Source organism: Panthera tigris, chromosome B3 (genome assembly GCF_018350195.1).
Source record: "Panthera tigris isolate Pti1 chromosome B3, P.tigris_Pti1_mat1.1, whole genome shotgun sequence".
Classification (NCBI taxonomy): domain Eukaryota; kingdom Metazoa; phylum Chordata; class Mammalia; order Carnivora; family Felidae; genus Panthera; species Panthera tigris.
This window is the reverse complement of record NC_056665.1, coordinates 9,763,365-9,780,581: the sequence shown is the minus strand read 5'-3', so window position 1 is coordinate 9,780,581 and position 17,217 is coordinate 9,763,365. Positions and strand designations below refer to the sequence as shown.

Sequence of the window (17,217 nt, the reverse complement as noted above, 5' to 3'; positions counted from 1 at the left end):
CAGCCAGGTATACTGTTAGGTGCTAGGGAGTGGGATGTGCAGAGATTCCTGGAGCAGCCCCTGCTGTCAGGAAACCCACGTTAGCAGGGAAGACGGGCACAAATGATGGACTGGACCGCAGGCACATACAGATGCGGGACCTAATCCTGCCTGTGGGGACTCACAGAGCAGCTTGACACATGAGCTGACTCTCAAAGCAGTTCCTGCACCAGACGACAGGCACGGTTAGGTGAAGAGGAAAGAGGACTGAGGGTTGGTGAGGAGTGGCAGGTTGGTGTGCCGGGGGGTCGGGGCCAAGAGATGGGGATGAAGCTGGAAAGGTGCCAAGGCTTGAGCGGCAACAAGGAAATGATAGATTTGTGTAGCAAAATTTCAGCCTGAATTGCCTTCTTTGGCATCGAAGCCAGTGGGAGATCTGCTGGAGGGAGTGGGGGAGCCCCCAGGAGTGGAAGGCCCGTCGAGGAGACTCCTGCGGAGAAGGGTGCGTGTGGGACGGCACCCACTGGCCAAGCTGAAGGATGGAGGGAGGAGGGGGGACGGCAAGAATGGAGAAAAGAGCTTTCTGACAAGGACTAGGCATCTAAGTGAGGAGAGCCACAGGCCAGTGGGACTCAGCGGTCTGGTGCTCATCAGCGGGCAGGATTTGGGGTGCTTTGCGTGAGTTACCAGCACGTGGGAGATCATTGAAGCTATGGCAGTGAAGATCCCCAGAAGGAGGTGTGTGAGGTGTGGGATGGAGCCCAGACGGAGCCTGGTCTTCCGCTGCCGGTGGCAGGAGAGAACCAGTGAGGTCCTCAAAGTGAGGGAGGGAGACCGTTCAACGGGGGAAACGTGAAACCAGGCCTCGTTGGGTCAGTAATGGTCGCCTTGGAAAGAGCAGATGCAGACAGGAGTGGGTTGAGAAATACACAAGAGGCAGGAGTGTTTCCAACAAAGTTCACGCTTGTTGTGTCAGAAGATCTGATCTTGCCTGGAAAGACCCAGGATAGAAATTGCCTTCGTGAAGGAAAGGGGGGTTGGGAGTGGACCTGTGTTCTCTGTTGTCCAGTGATGACCACGAGGTGGCGCCCATGTCTTGGTCGTCTCTTCCTAAACCCCAGTCAAGTGACCAGACCTTTTCTCCATTGTCCCCTGCAGAACAACTTCAGCAGAAGGACCAGCAGATCCTTCTTTTACTGGAAGAGAAGGAGATGATCTTTCGGGACATGACTGAGTGCAGCACTCCCTTGCCTGAGGAGTGCTCCCCGACTCACAGCTCTAGAGTCCTCTTCCGCTCCAACACAGAAGAGGCACTCAAAGGAGGACCTTTAATGAAAAGTGCAATAAATGAGGGTAATCACCCCTCCTGATCCCTTCCCAAAGTGGTTGATGCTCTGACATTATCTGCCAGCTTTTACTGTTTTATTGTAAAATAAAGCACAAATACAGAAAACAACCCAAAACAAATAATTTTGTTTAGTAAATTACTATCAGAAGAACATCCTTGTAACGGCTACCCAGGCCCGTGGCCCATGGTTTTCTGGCCACGGGCGTATTCATAGACACGATAGTCTTGCGTGTGGTTTTTGTTAGGCTTTTCCAGAGTCCTGTTTTCCAATCCTCCCTCCATCCCTTTCTTTCTTTCCCACACACTTTTCCTTTGAAGAACCTGAGCTCTTTGACTTGTAGCATCTCTCACGGTCTGGCTGTTACTCAGGCAGGGCGTCTGCTCCTCTGTCCTAGTTGCTTCACACCCACGGCTACATTCAGAGGCTTAGTTCCTCGGCCGTGATCCCTTTGGTGAGCCACGTTCTCCTAGTGCTGTGCTCTTGTATCAGAGGCAAGAAGAGCTCCTCGTCTCCTTCTCTGTAACACAGAGGAAAAGGAAGGTAAAAGGATAAATACTTGATTTTTTTCCCCCTTTATCTACTAATTTTCAGGATAGTGAGTTGATCTGTGGTCACCCTCTAAAGGTGACCACAACTTTTTAGATCTTACTGTAGACTCATGAATTTAAACCTGCTTGATGGGGTTCCAGTCGGTATAACACTGATCCTTATGACAAGTTCCAAGTGTCCTCTCTCTGCCAACCAGCACCTCTTGGTTTGGCTTTGGAGTCGTTTTGCCACGGCCCCAGTACTTTCTGAGAGCTGCCTGGCTGTTTGGCATACTAAGATGTTGTAGGCTCATCTTGTTTTCTGCCCAGGCCTAGAGTCACGTCTCTAAGAAGCTCGTGTTTCTGGTAGCGAGAAATGATAGCTTAAGACCACAGTCTGGGCAGTAGGGACGGTCATCGCTGCTGAGGTTCTTTGTCATGTGGCTTGTCATCCCGGATGGCTGAATCTCATCCTTCAGTAGGTGTCTCCGGAAAGGCTCGCGAGGACAGTACCCTGTGTGCTTCCACACTGTTGATAATTTGTGCCAGTGAGAGCTTGAAAGTCTGCTCCTCTGCTGGGATAGAAAATCCTGGGTTCATGTCTTCTCCCCTTGGGTATCTCAGTTGTTCTTAAATAATGTTACTCCTTTTTTTCTGACTTCGCGCATTGCCACCGGAGTGTGATCAGAATTCGATTCTTCCCATAGAAGTCATGTGCCATCTGCCAAGTGCCCAAAGAACTACCTATTCGAAATCCAAGTAATGTTACTAGCACAGGCCTTCGTGTTGGGGTTTTTCTGGGTTGATGTCCCCAGGTTCTCAGTGTTCTAATTTGGTGTGGCTTCAGAGTTTGCAGATTTCAGGAAAGTATTCTTAAAGGATAGTTTGTAGCATCTTCCCTATGCCCGTGCTTTGATTTTCTCCTTCAAGAACGTGCGTCATTCTTAAAGGATAGTTTGTAGCATCTTCCCTATGCCCGTGCTTTGATTTTCTCCTTCAAGAACGTGCGTCACCCACATGCTGGGCTGTCTCCGCCTGTCCTCAGTACTTGTCACTTTCTCTTCACGCTTTTTCTCTCCCATCTTTTTAAAGTTCCAGTATCCTGCCCCCTTCTGGTAAGTTGTTTTCTGTTGGGTCTGTTTGCTCCTATCTTGTACTTCCTGTTTCTAAAATGATTGTTTCTCTTTGTTCCCACTTGTTTGAGTCTGTGTTTCCCGATTCCTGCCTGGGTTCCTCCCTGCCTGTGTCCTCTCCTCACTGTAAGTAGCTTGTCCACTTTATGAACGTGGCTTTCTGATGTGCCGTTACCACCCGCAGGGAAGTTACGCTCCGCGTTCCTTCTCTAGCTCTCTCTCCTTAGCTTTGTGTGAGATTTGACTTTGAGGTCTCCCGGTTGCGCATTTTTACGTGAAATAAGTTTCTTAATTTTTTACGTTCAGATACCAGTTCTCATTTCGTGGGGCTCTTTGTTTCCGTGTGGTGTTTTTTTTAAAAAATATGATGGCTTATCTTACAAGATTCCCTGCCTCTGTTTCCCTCCTCCCCCTACTCCTCTGTTGCTCCCCCCCTCCTCAAATTTTATTCCACCGGAAGCACTTTTCTCCTTTCTGTGGGACACTGGCTCTAGAAAAGAGGCCTCGCTGGTCACAGACTCGAGAATCTGGATACATCTCTGCTCTGGTCCCTTGAGCTCACTGTGGCAGCAGGCACAACCCTGCCAGTTTTAGCTGCTGTCAAATTGGCCCATCTTACTTCCCAGGGAATTCTTTTTGGTTAATTTGGCACAGACTCTAGAAGGCCACGCTCCTTCCAGTAAATTCCTCTGTCTTCCCTGTGCCCTTTCAAGTTTCTTAGGCCTCATATAAATAAGGCTAAAGGTTTAATCTCAGAATTCCCAGTAGAATCCAGCTAAGACATGCATTCTGAGCAAAGGGGGTCACCTAGTCACTCTCTGGAATTTTCTGATCATGCTCTCCCTGTACATCTTGTGTATTACCTGGAGATGTTCTTTTTTTCATTGGAAGGTGAAATGTCGCTTTTGCTTGTTTCCTTTTTTCCAGTGGAGATCCTTCAGGGTTTGGTGAGTGGAAGCCTGGGAGGCACACTGGGGCAGGCTGTCAGTAGCCCTGTTGAGCAAGAAGGTACGGTTGGCCCTGTTTCCTTGCCCCGGAGAGCAGAGACCTTTGGAGGATTCGACAGCCATCAGATGAATGCTTCGAAAGGTAAATGATTTAGGGGCCTTTGGCTGGCTCGGTCGGGAGAGCATGTGACTCTTTCGGGATCATGAGTTCAAGCCCCACATTGGGCCTAGAGCTTACTTTAAGAAAAGGGAAAAAAAAAAAAAAGGTAAATGCTTTAGAACTTGTACGTCTGTAGGCGATCCTTGACTATCACATAAAACCAAAAATGATGTATGTTCTGGTAGCTTCAGCTCCTTGGTCCCTTTCAGCCAATAGATGTTCTAGTGAAATCCCATGGAGCAGCTAGCTGCCAAAACAGTTTCTTTCAGTGTCACGCTTATTTTGAGTAATAAAAAATAATTTCCTGGGATCTCAGCTAAGGTGTGGCCAAAGGACCAATAATACTTGTTTTTCTTTTCTGCTTCTAATTCTTCTGCCTCAGTAAACTTATTAATAATTACTTAGTTGCCACCATTTGGCATTAATAAGATGCTGAAATAGTATATCTCTAAGCTATGTATATTGTGTTCTTTCCTAATCTGTTTCACAACTTAAAAAAAAAAAAAAAAAACGTGTTTGCTTTAGGAGGCGAGAAGGAAGAGGGAGAGGATGGCCAAGATCTTAGAAGAACAGAGTCGGACAGTGGTCTGAAAAAGGTATTTTTTGAAATCTGCCATCTAAGACCTCCTTAGCACCTGTCCTAATTCATAATCTTGGCAGCTAGTCCGTGTCGATCTTGTCTTGGATGCTGACTTGCTGTTACTTCTACTGTAAGAGGAAAGCACGTTTTTCAAGAGACCATACAGTTCAGAGTCCCCTGTTACTGGCCGTCCGGCCTTTCTGGCTCAGAACCGTATTTATGCTCCTGGCCCCCGCGCCTCTGGCCTGGCGCTCAGAGGTTTGCGTAAGTGCCACACACCAGCCTGAGCTCTTTACGGGGCCCCAAATCTGCATTGCCCTGCAGTGAGAGGCTGTGGGGCAAAAGAATGAAAAAGAGAAGCCAGAGCAGAATTGAGACGCACATTGAATATTATTTTTGCCTCAGGATCTTTTTTTTTTTTTTTTTTTTTGGTGTAATGTGTGTTTTTTGTTTTATAGGGTGGAAATGCTAACCTGGTATTTATGCTTAAAAGAAACAGTGAGGTAAGGGCATCGCAAGCTCCGTGTAAGAATAGGGTTTTGTTACAATTGCTAGGCTGGGAATGCTCGTCTCTGATGTGCCGTGGTGAACAAGCTGACTCTGGGCTACGATCTGTGCACTTAACCAGCGCGGCCGCCGCCTCCCTCCCTCTCCTCCGCTTTTCCTGGGCCCCAGGGCACCATCCTGGAATTTCACCAGACTGTTGCCTCCCAGCACGGCCTCTGTCTGTGTCTCTGTCCTGGAGAAGCCAGCCTCTTGCTTTCTGTGAACATGGGCTGTGAGGCCTCCTTTCCTGTCACACAGGCCTGGCACCAAAAGCCACAAGTGTGGAACATGGCGGGTCAACTTGCGGGTAGTTGTGGGCACTGATTTCCCGTCCTGCGAAGACTCGGGTTGACTTTCCTTCTTTGAGTTTTACTCTTCACTGGCTGTGCGTCCCCCTGAAAGCAGCTGTGGCTTGCCTCTCGTTGGAGGGCAGCCTCTGACATGAGTCTTCCTCACCTTCCTCAGCTGAGTTCCGCTGACCTGGCCGAAGAATTGCACCTGTTCCACTCATGTCCCCTCCTCTCCTTGCTCCTCAGCAAATGCTGTTCCCCGCTGGCCACCCGTGCGTGGCTCTGAGTGTGTGCTGTGTGTGTAAGCAGACCGGAGTGTCCGTGACAGTGGCTTTGTGGGCTGTCCCTCTCAGGAGGCTCTTCGTGTTTCTTCTTGCTTTTAATGTAGGATCTTTAGTCCCTGAGGAGCTTTTTCTAAAATTTTAAATTAAAGGAATCTTTCCCCTTTTTTCCCCTAAAACACAGAAGGATGTTTTCAGTTTGTTGGCATGGAAGTCTAAACACTGCAGTATCTGAAGGAACTCCCCTCAGAGCGTTCTTCTTAAATGAAATAAGCTTCCTCTCATGCAGACTGTCGCTCTCTGTCATCTGCTGCTTGAGCAAAATTAGCTCTTTTTTATTCGGTGACTTCTTCCCTGTACTTCATGACAAGGGTCAGGGAAGGAAGGCATTCCAGTATGGATTACACCCTGCAGATGCCCCAGCCAGAGTCTGCTGTCTTTGGTGACCTCTGTTTATTAAGAATAAAGTGAGGGGCACCTGTGTGGCTCAGTCAGTTGAGCATTTGACTCTTGATTTCAGCTCAGGTCATGATCTCCTGCTTTGTGGGATCGAGCCCCATGTTGGGCTTCTGTGCTGACAGTGCGGAGCCTGTTTGAGATTCTCTCTGCCCCTCCCACATGCACACACACTCTCCCTCTCTCTCTCAAAGAAACAAATATTTTTTTAAAAAAAGAATAAACTAAAAAGAGGTGTAAAAAGTGTTTTTAGAAGAGCTAAGCCTGATAATTAAGTTTTTTTTGTATTTTGCTCTTTGTACAGTTGATCCTTGAACAATGTGGGTTTGAACTGCATGGGTCCACTTAACATGTGATGTTTTGGGGTTTTTTTCTTTTTGGGGGGGGTTTCAATAAATACAGTGCCATACTGTAAATGTGTTTTCCTTATGATGTTTGTAGTAACACTCTTTTCTCTAGCTAACTTTACTGTAAGAATACAGTATATAACATACAGAATATGTGTTAATTGACTGTCATGTTATGGGTAAGACTTCAGGTCAACAGTAGACTGTTACTAACGGTAACTACTGAACTACTAGTTAAGTTTTGGGGGCATCAAAAGTTACATATACACGTGGATTTTCTACTGTTCGAGGGAATCAGCATCCCAACCCCTGCACTGTTCAAGGGTCAACTGTATTATAAAAGGAATATGTGGTGATAGTAGAAAGCTTGAAAAATGTCCAGTAATGGAAAAAAGGAAAAAAAAGTAAGAATCCCACCACTGAGAAGTAACTGCTGTTCAATGGTTTATATTTGTAGCCTTTTCTTCTACATAACGTGTATTTTTGTGTGGGTGTGAATACTATAAAAATTGTTTTGTATAATTGATATCAGTACCCCCCTCCCCAGAAGCTTCATGCCCTTTTTTCCTCTCAACCCACTTTAGAAGGGTTTCCCCAGAGCACATGTGTACAGACGCGCTCTCTAACAGCTGCTTGTTGTTATGTTGTGGACAGTAGTTTAGTTAGTTCTTCCTGTACTTTTTTGCTTTGCAAACAACGCAGCAAGAACAGACCTGTGCACACAGTGACTGTTCCCTCCACACACTGCCCTGTGCTCTGGAAAGAAGTGTGTGTGGCATGCTCCCCTCCCTCCACGCAGGCTTGGTCTCACCAGCACCGGGAGGGGTTAGTTGTTAACTAAGGTTTTGTTGGCTTCGTAAGTTTGAGTGGGATTTCTTTATTTTTCATCTATTCGATTTCAGGTGAGTCATTTTTAATTGGTTATATAATTGGCCGTTTGCATTGCTTTTGTATATTGCTGGTTTATGTTCCTTGCCTGTATTCTTTTTTTTTCAACATTTTTTTTTTTTTATTTATTTTTGGGACAGAGAGAGACAGAGCATGAACGGGGGAGGGGCAGAGAGAGAGGGAGACACAGAATCGGAAACAGGCTCCAGGCTCCGAGCCATCAGCCCAGAGCCCGACGCGGGGCTCGAACTCACGGACCGCGAGATCGTGACCTGGCTGAAGTCGGACGCTTAACCGACTGCGCCACCCAGGCGCCCCTCCTTGTCTGTATTCTTATGAGGGTATTCATTTCTCATTGATCCATGAGAGCATTTTTTTTTTTTTTTTTTTTTTTTTTTTTTTTAGTTTATCTATTTTGAGAGTGTGTGAGCAGGGGAGGGGCAGAGAGAGAGAGGGAGACAGATCCCGAGCAGGCTCCACACTGTCAGCACAGAGCCTGACTCAGAGCCACAAACCTTGAGATCATGAAACCAAGAGCCGGACACTTAACTGAGCCATGCAGGTGCCCAAGAACCTTTTTCAATTCAAGGATTTTTTTTTTTCATTTGACTGTTCTGTTCTGTATGTTCCTACCTTTTTCTTTTCCATTTCACATGGTGACCGTTAAAAGTGCATCTATGGTTTCTTGTTTTGCTTCTTCAAAAAACCTTCTCTGTTTCATGGTCAGAAGACATTCTTCTATTTTCTTACAACTCCTTATGGTTCTTTTTTTTACACTTAACATTTTCATCTGTTTGAATATTTTTTGTGTGAGCCAAGATCCCACTCAGTTTTTCCCCAAGACTTCTTGGCCACTTTTCTCAGAACAATTTGTTGAATATTCTTTCCTTTCCCATTGATTTAGAAACTCTACTTATATACTAAGTTCTCATGATTTGCTCTGGACTTTCTGTTTCGTTACCCTGTACGTGTGTCATTCTTGTACCAATTTAGACCGGTGGCGTTTTATAATGCATTTAATGTGCACTGATGTTCTTCCTGCCTACAGTTGTTTGTTTGCTGGTTCTTGTTCTGTATCTCTTAGGCACTTGTAGCTGCTTCTTCCCAGTGCTTTCTGTCTGGAAACCTCCCATTCAGACTGAAGCACCTTGCCGTGTGTTGGGGGGTTATGTTGCCAGACGTCACGTGGTGCGCTGGGTCCTGAGACTGGGTCCCAAGGTGACGTGGCCATTGCTTCCTTTTCCAGCAGGTTGTCCAGAGTGTCGTTCACCTCCACGAACTCCTCAGCACGTTGCAGGTACGGGCCTTTCTCTTTTATCCCTTCACTTGTTCTGACACGAACCGTAAGGGTGTTGTTGGTGTGGGGTTTGGAGGTTGCTAGTGGGTAAGCGGGGCCCTCTGTCAAGACAAGACTGGCTCTCACGATGAGAAAGGTTTCAAAAGGCAGTGGCTGGAGTGTCCTCCACCTTCTAAGAGTTGATGATGGCAGACTGGAGGTGCTGTTAGCAGCCTTGCTGCAAAGCACGTGGGGCACTGTCATGGTTCGGGGGTCTTCTGTCCAGAAAAGCTTTAGTATGATGGTAAGTTTCCATGTTCCATATCTCCGTGTGGTGTGTGAATAGGGCAGCCCTGCCCAAGTGAGGACCCCTTAGCACTTGCTGGGTATCATCTGTAAATTTTACTCCCTTCCTTTTCTTTGAAGCTGTAACAGACCCAATTGCTCCTTGTCCCGCCTCCAAAATACAAGGCCCCACCCCAGGCCGTGTCAACAGCGAGCCACCCAGTTCCGAGAGGCTGGGTCTCCGCGCTGCCGACATTCCTGTGTGACAAGTGCCCAGGGTGGTGGTGGAGGGCTGTCGCCCCGACTGGGCGAGAACGAGGGGGCGTTGGCGTCCGGCCGCACCTCGCTCCTCCGTGTCCCCGCAGGGCGTGGTGCTGCAGCAGGACAGCTACATCGAGGACCAGAAGCTGCTGCTGGCCGAGCGCGCGCTCAGCCGCGGCTTGTCGCGCCCCAGCTCCCTGGTGGAGCAGGAGAAGCAGCGCAGCCTGGAGAAGCAGCGCCAGGACCTGGCCAACCTGCAGAGGCAGCAGGCGCAGCACCTGGACGAGAAGCGGCGGCGCGAGCGCGAGTGGGAGGCCCGCGAGCGGGCGCTGCAGGAGCGCGAGGCGCGGCTGGCGCAGCGCGAGCAGGACGTGCGGCAGGGCCGCCAGGACCTCGACCGTGACCGCGACGAGCTGCAGTTCAAGAAGGGCGCCTACCAGTGCGACCTGGAGAGGCTGCGCGCCGCCCAGAAGCAGCTGGAGAGGGAGCAGGAGCAGCTGCGCCGGGACGCCGAGCGACTTAGCCAGAGGCAGGCGGAGCACGACGCCTGTCAGGTGGGGGCGCTGCGGCGTCGGGGAAGGGCCCGGTCCCTCCTGTCGTGCGTGCAGGGTGGGGGCGCTGTGGGGCCCGGGAGGGGCCCTGTCTGGAGCGCGGGCTCGCGCTGAGCCCGGTGGGCGGGAGCTGAGCCCCGCGGGCAGGTGCGGGGGCGACCCGAGCGGGTGTCAGGGCCTTCAGCGGCTGTTCTGGAACACGGACCTGCCTATCTGTCAACACTCCTGTTGCCATGCGTTTGGTGGATGGATCTGGGACCGCCACAGGAAATTCGGGTGGCGTCTTCCAGAGGGCAGTTCAGCGTCCCACAGAGGCACTCAGATGTATGCTGGGGGCAGCCGGTGGCTCCGTGCTGCTCTTCAGGGCGAGGATGGACTCCACCCCCATCCCAGTACATCAGGGCTCCTAGCACAGGGGCGCACAAACCAGACCGTCTTTCTGTCTGCGTCTTTGGTTTGGCCTCTGAGCCCCCACCCACCTGGCACCCGCCAGGCCCCCTGACCCCTCAGCCCTAAGGTAATTCTCCACAGCCCTGTGTCAGTCTTCAGGGAAGCAGCTGTCCCCTTTCTTCAGGGAATGGGAGTTCCTTTCTGAGCTGCCTCCTCCCAAGACACTATGAATTCTTCCCGGTGCGGACATTAAGTACATGCACTAAAAATATTAATGGTATCAAGGGTGGTACCTTTAACACTGATCCAGGTACTATATCGGGGGGCGGGCGCTAGGAAGGAAACCCTGAATCCTTTTACAGCGAGTGCCGGGGGTCCGAGGAAGTGGGTGCACACCGGGCTGACCCCCACAGTTGATCTCTGCCAGCACTTAGTGAGCGGGCCCCGGGTTAACACCTCTCATCTTGAACATGTGCAGGTGTCTCACCAACACACCAAGCTGCTGAGGATCCCATCCTTCTTCCCGAATCCTGAGGAGTCCCCTTTGCCGTCTGTACCTGCGATAGCCAAATCAGGGTCACTGGACTCAGAACTCTCAGTATCCCCAAAAAGGAACAGCATCTCTCGGACACACAAAGATAAGGGGCCTTTTCACATACTGAGTTCCACCAGCCAGACAAACAAAGTAGCAGAGGGTCCGAGCCAGGCCCCCGTGCCCGCCTCTGCCTCCACCCGCCTGTTCGGGTTAGCCAAGCCAAAGGAGAAGAAGGAGAAGAAAAAGAAGAATAAAGGAAGTCGCTCTCAGTCTGGTGGTGAGTCGCATGCACCAGCTCTCCCTGCGCCCATGGTGTCCCCGGATCCTGCAGGGCGGGTGGATTTTGGTAGCATGGGAAGGGTTTAAAAGGTGCCGTTCAGGTGTGTAAAAGCTGAACTGCCACCTCCCAAGCCCACCTGCTCTTATCTGCGCAGGACGCTGGGGCACGAACTCTCGGGCATCTGGGAACCCACTGTGTGCACGCGTGTGCAAAGGAGAGAGCACGGGTGTGGTTTTGGGGGCATCTGTTCCCCAGCTGAGGGACTGAAACTCACTTATGTGAAGATCAAAGTCTTCCCTGCTTCTCTTGGTCGAAGTCTAGTCATCTATACAATAACTAGCGCTTGGTGAGCTTTTCCTGAGATCTGATTTAATCCTCCAAGTGGCTGTGTGTGTGAAGTAGGTGATGCCAGCTGGAGAGAAACTAGGGGATGGAAGCTCAGAGAGACCACTGATGTCCCTGCCGGCTCGGAGCTTGGGATTAAATCCCCCTAACTGAGGCTCCCTGTTTGCACATCCCTTTCCCCTAAACCCCCCTCTGTTCCTTCTCGTTAGGATCACTCCCTCCCACCTATGTGGGAGGTCAGAGAAAAGTTTCCGTCTCCAGGCCTGTTTGTGAACAGATCTGACGCTTTGTCAGGCTAAAGGGAGCAGTAGGCAGTGAAGGGTGTCAGAGGACCTCATGCCCGGAACTGGTCGAGGAGACCCTGCGAGTGGGGTCAGGCGCCCACCAGGCCATCATCTGGGTGGAAACTTGGGTTGGGGAGGAAGAAAAGGGAGTATAATGAAAAGGCCAAGTTTTTCTGAAGTTTCACCTTGTGTCCCCTTCCCAGATGGCCCCACATCAGAAGTGCCCACGGAGGGTGAAGAGATCTTCTGCTGACCCTGCCCTCTGTCCCGGCCCATGGCTGCCAGCTCCCCACTGTCCTGCCGTTCCTGGGTGTGCTCTCCTACCATGGACGCCCATGCCAGGAGACCAGGGCCCTGGACCAGGAACAGATGGTCTCGAATGTCAGGGTGGGGTGGGAGGCCCGGGGCTGGTGGCATTGGTGGCGGCCAACGGCTCCACTGAGGATGTTTCGGTGGTCCGGGCACTGGTTTGGGGCATGTCAGGAACTCCTAAAGGCCGAAAGAGGTTTCCAAATAAGGTCTGAAGTTATCCCTGCCTTTTATTTGGGGGACACAGCAGTCCGACAAGCAGATAGTGGGACTTTGTCCGTGTGCGTACCGGTACCCATCTGCATGGACACGTAGGGTCTGCCGGAAGCGGCCACCCTCCGTGGCAGGTGCCGGCTCAGCTCGGCATAGAAAGTGCTGCCCGGCCTGCTCAGGTAGCGTGTGGACGCTTGGGGCTCCCCCGGTCCTCTGCAGCAGTTTTCCCAGAACCTTACCCCGTGCACACCTCACCCCTTTTTGCATGTATTTCTCATTTCATTTTGGAAGGAAGGGCAAACGTCTGTGAAAACCAGTGCGAGAAGGTGTGATGTGTTCAAAAGGCATATATATGTACGTGATCTGCACCATCCTGATTTGGGGATTTCAGCTATTTTAAAAAAAAAAATCTAATTTCAACATCCAATCCAAAGAAATCCTATTCTGGCTTCCTGTTTTTCCTGCATTGTGACACTTTTTGGTTGTCACTGACCCACAGCCTCCTGGCACCCTCCCACGGGAAGAGCTACAGCTCCGGCAGCGAGGTTGTCCCCACCCCTCTTACCAGGACAACCGGCTGTGTAGGTTCAGATGAAGGAGTTCAGCCCGTGTGCAGTAATTTCCACCAGTGTAGACCGAGGGAAGCACTGGCCCAGGTGTGGCTCAGAAACGTTTTCATTCTGTCTTGGGGGCCTCGGCAGAATTTGATCTCTTAAAACCTTTTTCCAGTCTGAAGGTCTGTTGGTTGTTGTAGGTCACCCCTTGAAGGTGCCACGAATGTTGCCTGGTCTTTCTTTCTCTTCCCCACCGTGGGTGATCCGTGTCTGCTCGAGGCTCGTCACCAGCTGGTTGGAGCAGGACAGTTCGTGGAGTCCCCTCTGAGGCCCGTGTGCCTGCTGGATTCACTGCTTCCCTGCAGGGGGACAGCCTAGAAAAGTCTGTGCTTTCAGTGCGCCCTTTGATTCCTGCTTAGTGCCCCTCAGGAGCATGGGTCTTAGAACATAGTTGGAAAAACAAAATCTGTAACTTGGTGCTTGTTGATGAATTGCAAGCTGGCCTTGCAGATGGAGATATTTATCTTTCAGTTTATTTGAAAGAGGTCTGCTTTAAAATTTTTAGCTTAGATTTGTTTATTTATTTGTGTGTGTGTGTGTGTGTGTGTTAAGGGTAAACATACCGGCCCAACGGTTTCAGCTCTCCGATCCACGAGGAACTTGATGAGCCAGCAGTGCAGCTCACTCCTCAGTGTCTGTCCAAGTGCCTTGAGGGCCCAAAAGAAAATTAAGGGTTGGGGCAGGGGTCCGTGTCCTTCCCTCCTCCTACCCCACCTCCCTTCTTTGATCTAGGGTTGTCTTCCTTGCTTGAGAGTCGAGAAACGCCACTTGTGGGTTACATTTGCCTCTTTCTGTCCTGGAGATCTAGCCTTCAGAAACAGACTCTCAGAACCAAACCAACTAATCTTTTGAACTACGATGTACCCCCCCCCACCCCCAAGACCCTAAGGTAGAGGACTTCCTTGCACCAGCCCATACAGCTCTGAGCTACAGCCCTGCCTGCCACGGTTCTCCTCTGGTCCACATGGAGCCCGGCTGTCTGTCCTCGTCCCCAACTCAGGTTCCCCTCTGGGGCTCCACGTCCCCCCCCCGCCAGAAGCACTCTGCTGGGGGGAATGGCCCCGGCAGATGAGGCCTGCATTCCTGCTCTGTGTCCACATAGGCCAGGCCTCCCCATGTACTCCCCACAGAGTCACCATGGACACTGGGTTTGTGTCCATTGCTGCCCAGCTCAATGGCGATTTGAAGGTGCCTTTTACTCCCAATCTGCTCGAAGGTTTAAGTTGTTTTGGTTGTTTTGGTTGGTGTTTTTTCCAGACAGATTTCACCTGCCCCCATACCCCAGGAACTCCACTCGGTTGCATTGTGGTTGGACCAGTGTGGAATCAGAATTGGAAAGTAGCTTCCTGCGTCCACCTGGCCTGCCCTCTCGCACAATGTGGTCTGCAGCACAGAGAGAACTGCTTCCTAAGACCTGTGCTCTGACGTGCCTTTCTTCTCTTTCCCCCATGAAACTGAACTCCGGGGGATGTTGTTGTGCTTGCAGAACTGCCTGGATTGTTGCTGCTTGTGCTTGTGACCTGGAGAGCCGCTCTGGGGCCCGAGTCGTGAGCCCTCGTTTCCTGTGAGAAGGGGTTGTCTGCCAGGGTGGCTCCGACCCGGTGTTCCATTGTGTCCCCCTGGTAGGGTACCACACTTGTCCACCAGGCTCAAGAAAGCAGATGCCTGACATTGCGTTTAAGTTTGGGGGGACAGATAGAGACAACCATCCAGAGTCCCCAGATTTCCAGAGTCTAGTGAATTTCCTGGAAGGAGGCTGCATCCTTCTCAAAACTTCTATCATCTCAGAAGCTGTCATCCCAGGTGGGTGACATGTGCACTTTAACCGCTCTCATCTGTCGGCTTCATTTTTGAGACAATCGGCTATGTTCGTGGAGGGGGGGTAAAAACCTGCAGTTTGCCATAATTCAGCCTTTGCCAACATTCCACTGTCTACCCCCACGAGAGCTGTCTGTGGGGCAGAAGTCCTTATCAAGTTTGGGGGGTTGTTTTGTTTTTTGAAAAGGTACGAATCCTACCTTTTTCCCCTCTTACGTCTCAGGGTAGCACCACTGAAAGTTGTCCCTTCAAGAATGTTCTCCCTCATTATCTTGCCTAACCCCTGGTATCAGCACAAAATTTTAAGACCCATGGGGTTTGTTTTACCTTTATGGGGGGCAGGTGTTGGTGTGTGGGGGTTTGATAAAGCAGGTTTTGCCTTAAGTGAAGGGTGGAAAATCATACCTTAGAAGCCAGGACTCGGTCCAGGAATTGACGTTCACAGAAGTACTTGGTATTTCATCCCTTGGTCTCTAAAGTTGCTTTTCCGAAGCCCGTTCTTTCTTCCCGAGGACTTTGGTATTTGCACGGGGCTGCCGTCCACCCCGGTGTTGATGGGTGCACGGTTGGGCCCAGAGGGAGCCAGGCCCTGCTCAGGGCTTGGAGAGCCTATTCTAGTGAGTGGGCTTCAGTGACCGTAGACAGGGTGGTTTGGCAGGGACCCCAGACGGTGCTAGACTCCCGCCAGTGCTCGGATGCCCTTCGGATTTGGAAGCCCAGAAATATCCCCTCAGCTTAGATGGTGGCAGTGGTTGAGAGAGACGTGTGGCCTGCCTGCCTTCCGTTGGGACGCACACGTGCTGGGCGCCGGTTCCCAGCCCGGCGCGTCGTTCTCGCTGATCTGCAGACAAAGAGGAGGGTTGCGGTTTGTGTCTTGATTTTTCTTCCAGCGTAGCCTAACATTCCTAGTCACCCAGGAGCTTTGGAATCTACCACCTGCTGGCCAGGTTTTAGAAAGTATTTTCATGCTGCCATAAAAGGAAAAAAAAAAATAGGAAGGGGGGGAAAAAAAAGGCTTTTCTTTCCTTGTATCATCTAATTTAATTTGTGCAAAGATTGACAGGCCTTGAATTACTTCTCCATCTCGCTAAGGTTCAAAGCCGGGCAAACCCAACTGGCTAAAGTCCTCCTGCCACAGACCCTGACAACCTGCTCCACACACCCAGCCAAGCCCGGCCTGTGCTGGGGGCGCCTCGCTGCTGTCCAGCAGAGGGCGCTGCCCCCCAACCCGGCCTCTTCCCCCCAGAGACTCCCCCAGCCTGAGCTCTCCTGTCTCTCGCAGCCACCTGACAGGGAGCCGCCCGGTCAGCTCGCCCGTGGTCACGGTTTAGCCTGTGGTTTTCTGTGTCCTTACCTGCCGGGGGCGCGGGGGGATGCCCAGATATGCAGGAGGGCGACCCCCGTACACCTTATACCTCTGCTTCTGTTGTTTTCAGATGCTATACGAACATTTCTATGCTAGATTCTTTGAAATACAAAGGGGTTAAAACCCAGATGCTGTATATTAATTTGTAATTATGTATAAAGTAAAACAGTTTTAAACTGTAAAAATTTTTTTTCAGTGTGTTTTCTGGGATTTTGCCACAACATACTGGCTTTGTATTTTATTTATCTTCCTTTCTAGTTATTGGCTTCAGACTCTACTTGTAAAGTCCCCTCCACCCTTTCAAAAAAATAAATGTCCCTTAAGTCTCAATTGTTGCTGTATTGTATTTCTCTGTGGGCTTCCTGGAGGGAGTGCCAAGATACTCTGGGCTCCTGGTAAAGGGGTACCCCCCCCCCCACCCTATGGAGAGCCTTCTCCCCAGGGTGCCTGGATGGCTCCTTTGGTTAAGCCTCCAAGTAACGCTTGATTTTGGCTCAGGTCATGATCTTACGGTTCATGAGTTCGAGCCCCATGTTGGGCTCTGTGCTGATGGTGCAGAGCCTTCTTGGAATTCTCTCTCTGCCCCTCCCCTGCTCATACTTCTTCTCTCAAAAAAACAAAACAAAGCACCTTCTCCCCAAAGGGAATTTGTGTTTCTAACATACCTCTAGGAACAGAAGTTGGGAAGATTCCATAAGCGCTCAGTGGTTCCTCGGAGACATTTTCCTGGGGCCCAGAGGCAAAACCCCAGGGGGTAACTGACCAGCCCTGAAGTCATGGGGTTTGTGCCTGGAGTCAAAATTATTTCCAGTTAAATCAGTGCAGCAAAATTGCCCTTTGCTATAGATTTTACTCTGCAAAAAGTATTAGTTTGCCTGCCTTTGACAACTTTCTCCACCCCGTACCAGCCCCCAGGACGACTTGCAAGGACAGCAGCAGGACAGACTCCACAAAATGTAGGAAAGAAGCCATATCAAAAACGGTAGGGAAGGGAGAGACACTGCCCGGAGCTACATAGACCACAGACATCCACGGGAGGGAGGGAAACAGACTGTCGCACCAGGGAGCCCACATGGGGAGGACGAGTCCCCATAACGTTTTGCTTTGAAAACCAGAAGGGCCTGAGCCCCCTCCCTTAAAGAGACAGCACAACAAATAGCCCACGGAGATACAGTGTAGAGGGAGCAGTCTGAAACCGCCTGAGACA

General features: G+C 50.6%; 1 protein-coding gene across 9 annotated transcripts in view; it reads left to right on the top strand.

Moving 5' to 3' along the window:
* The window catches only part of AKAP13 (A-kinase anchoring protein 13), a 335,984-nt gene extending 319,644 nt beyond the window's left edge, over nt 1–16,340 (top strand). For 8 of the 9 annotated variants that reach the window (XM_042988121.1, XM_042988120.1, XM_042988117.1 and 5 more), the window contains 8 exons: nt 1,138–1,332; nt 3,916–4,077; nt 4,621–4,691; nt 5,134–5,178; nt 8,730–8,780; nt 9,410–9,859; nt 10,725–11,058; nt 11,894–16,340. In XM_042988121.1, coding sequence (XP_042844055.1) covers nt 1,138–1,332; nt 3,916–4,077; nt 4,621–4,691; nt 5,134–5,178; nt 8,730–8,780; nt 9,410–9,859; nt 10,725–11,058; nt 11,894–11,943 — 1,358 coding nt within the window. In that variant the 3' untranslated portion in view covers nt 11,944–16,340. The remainder of the gene's footprint in view (nt 1–1,137; nt 1,333–3,915; nt 4,078–4,620; nt 4,692–5,133; nt 5,179–8,729; nt 8,781–9,409; nt 9,860–10,724; nt 11,059–11,893) is intronic. The other variant, XM_042988118.1, reaches the window with a different exon arrangement.
* The last annotated feature ends 877 nt before the right edge of the window (nt 16,341–17,217 follow it).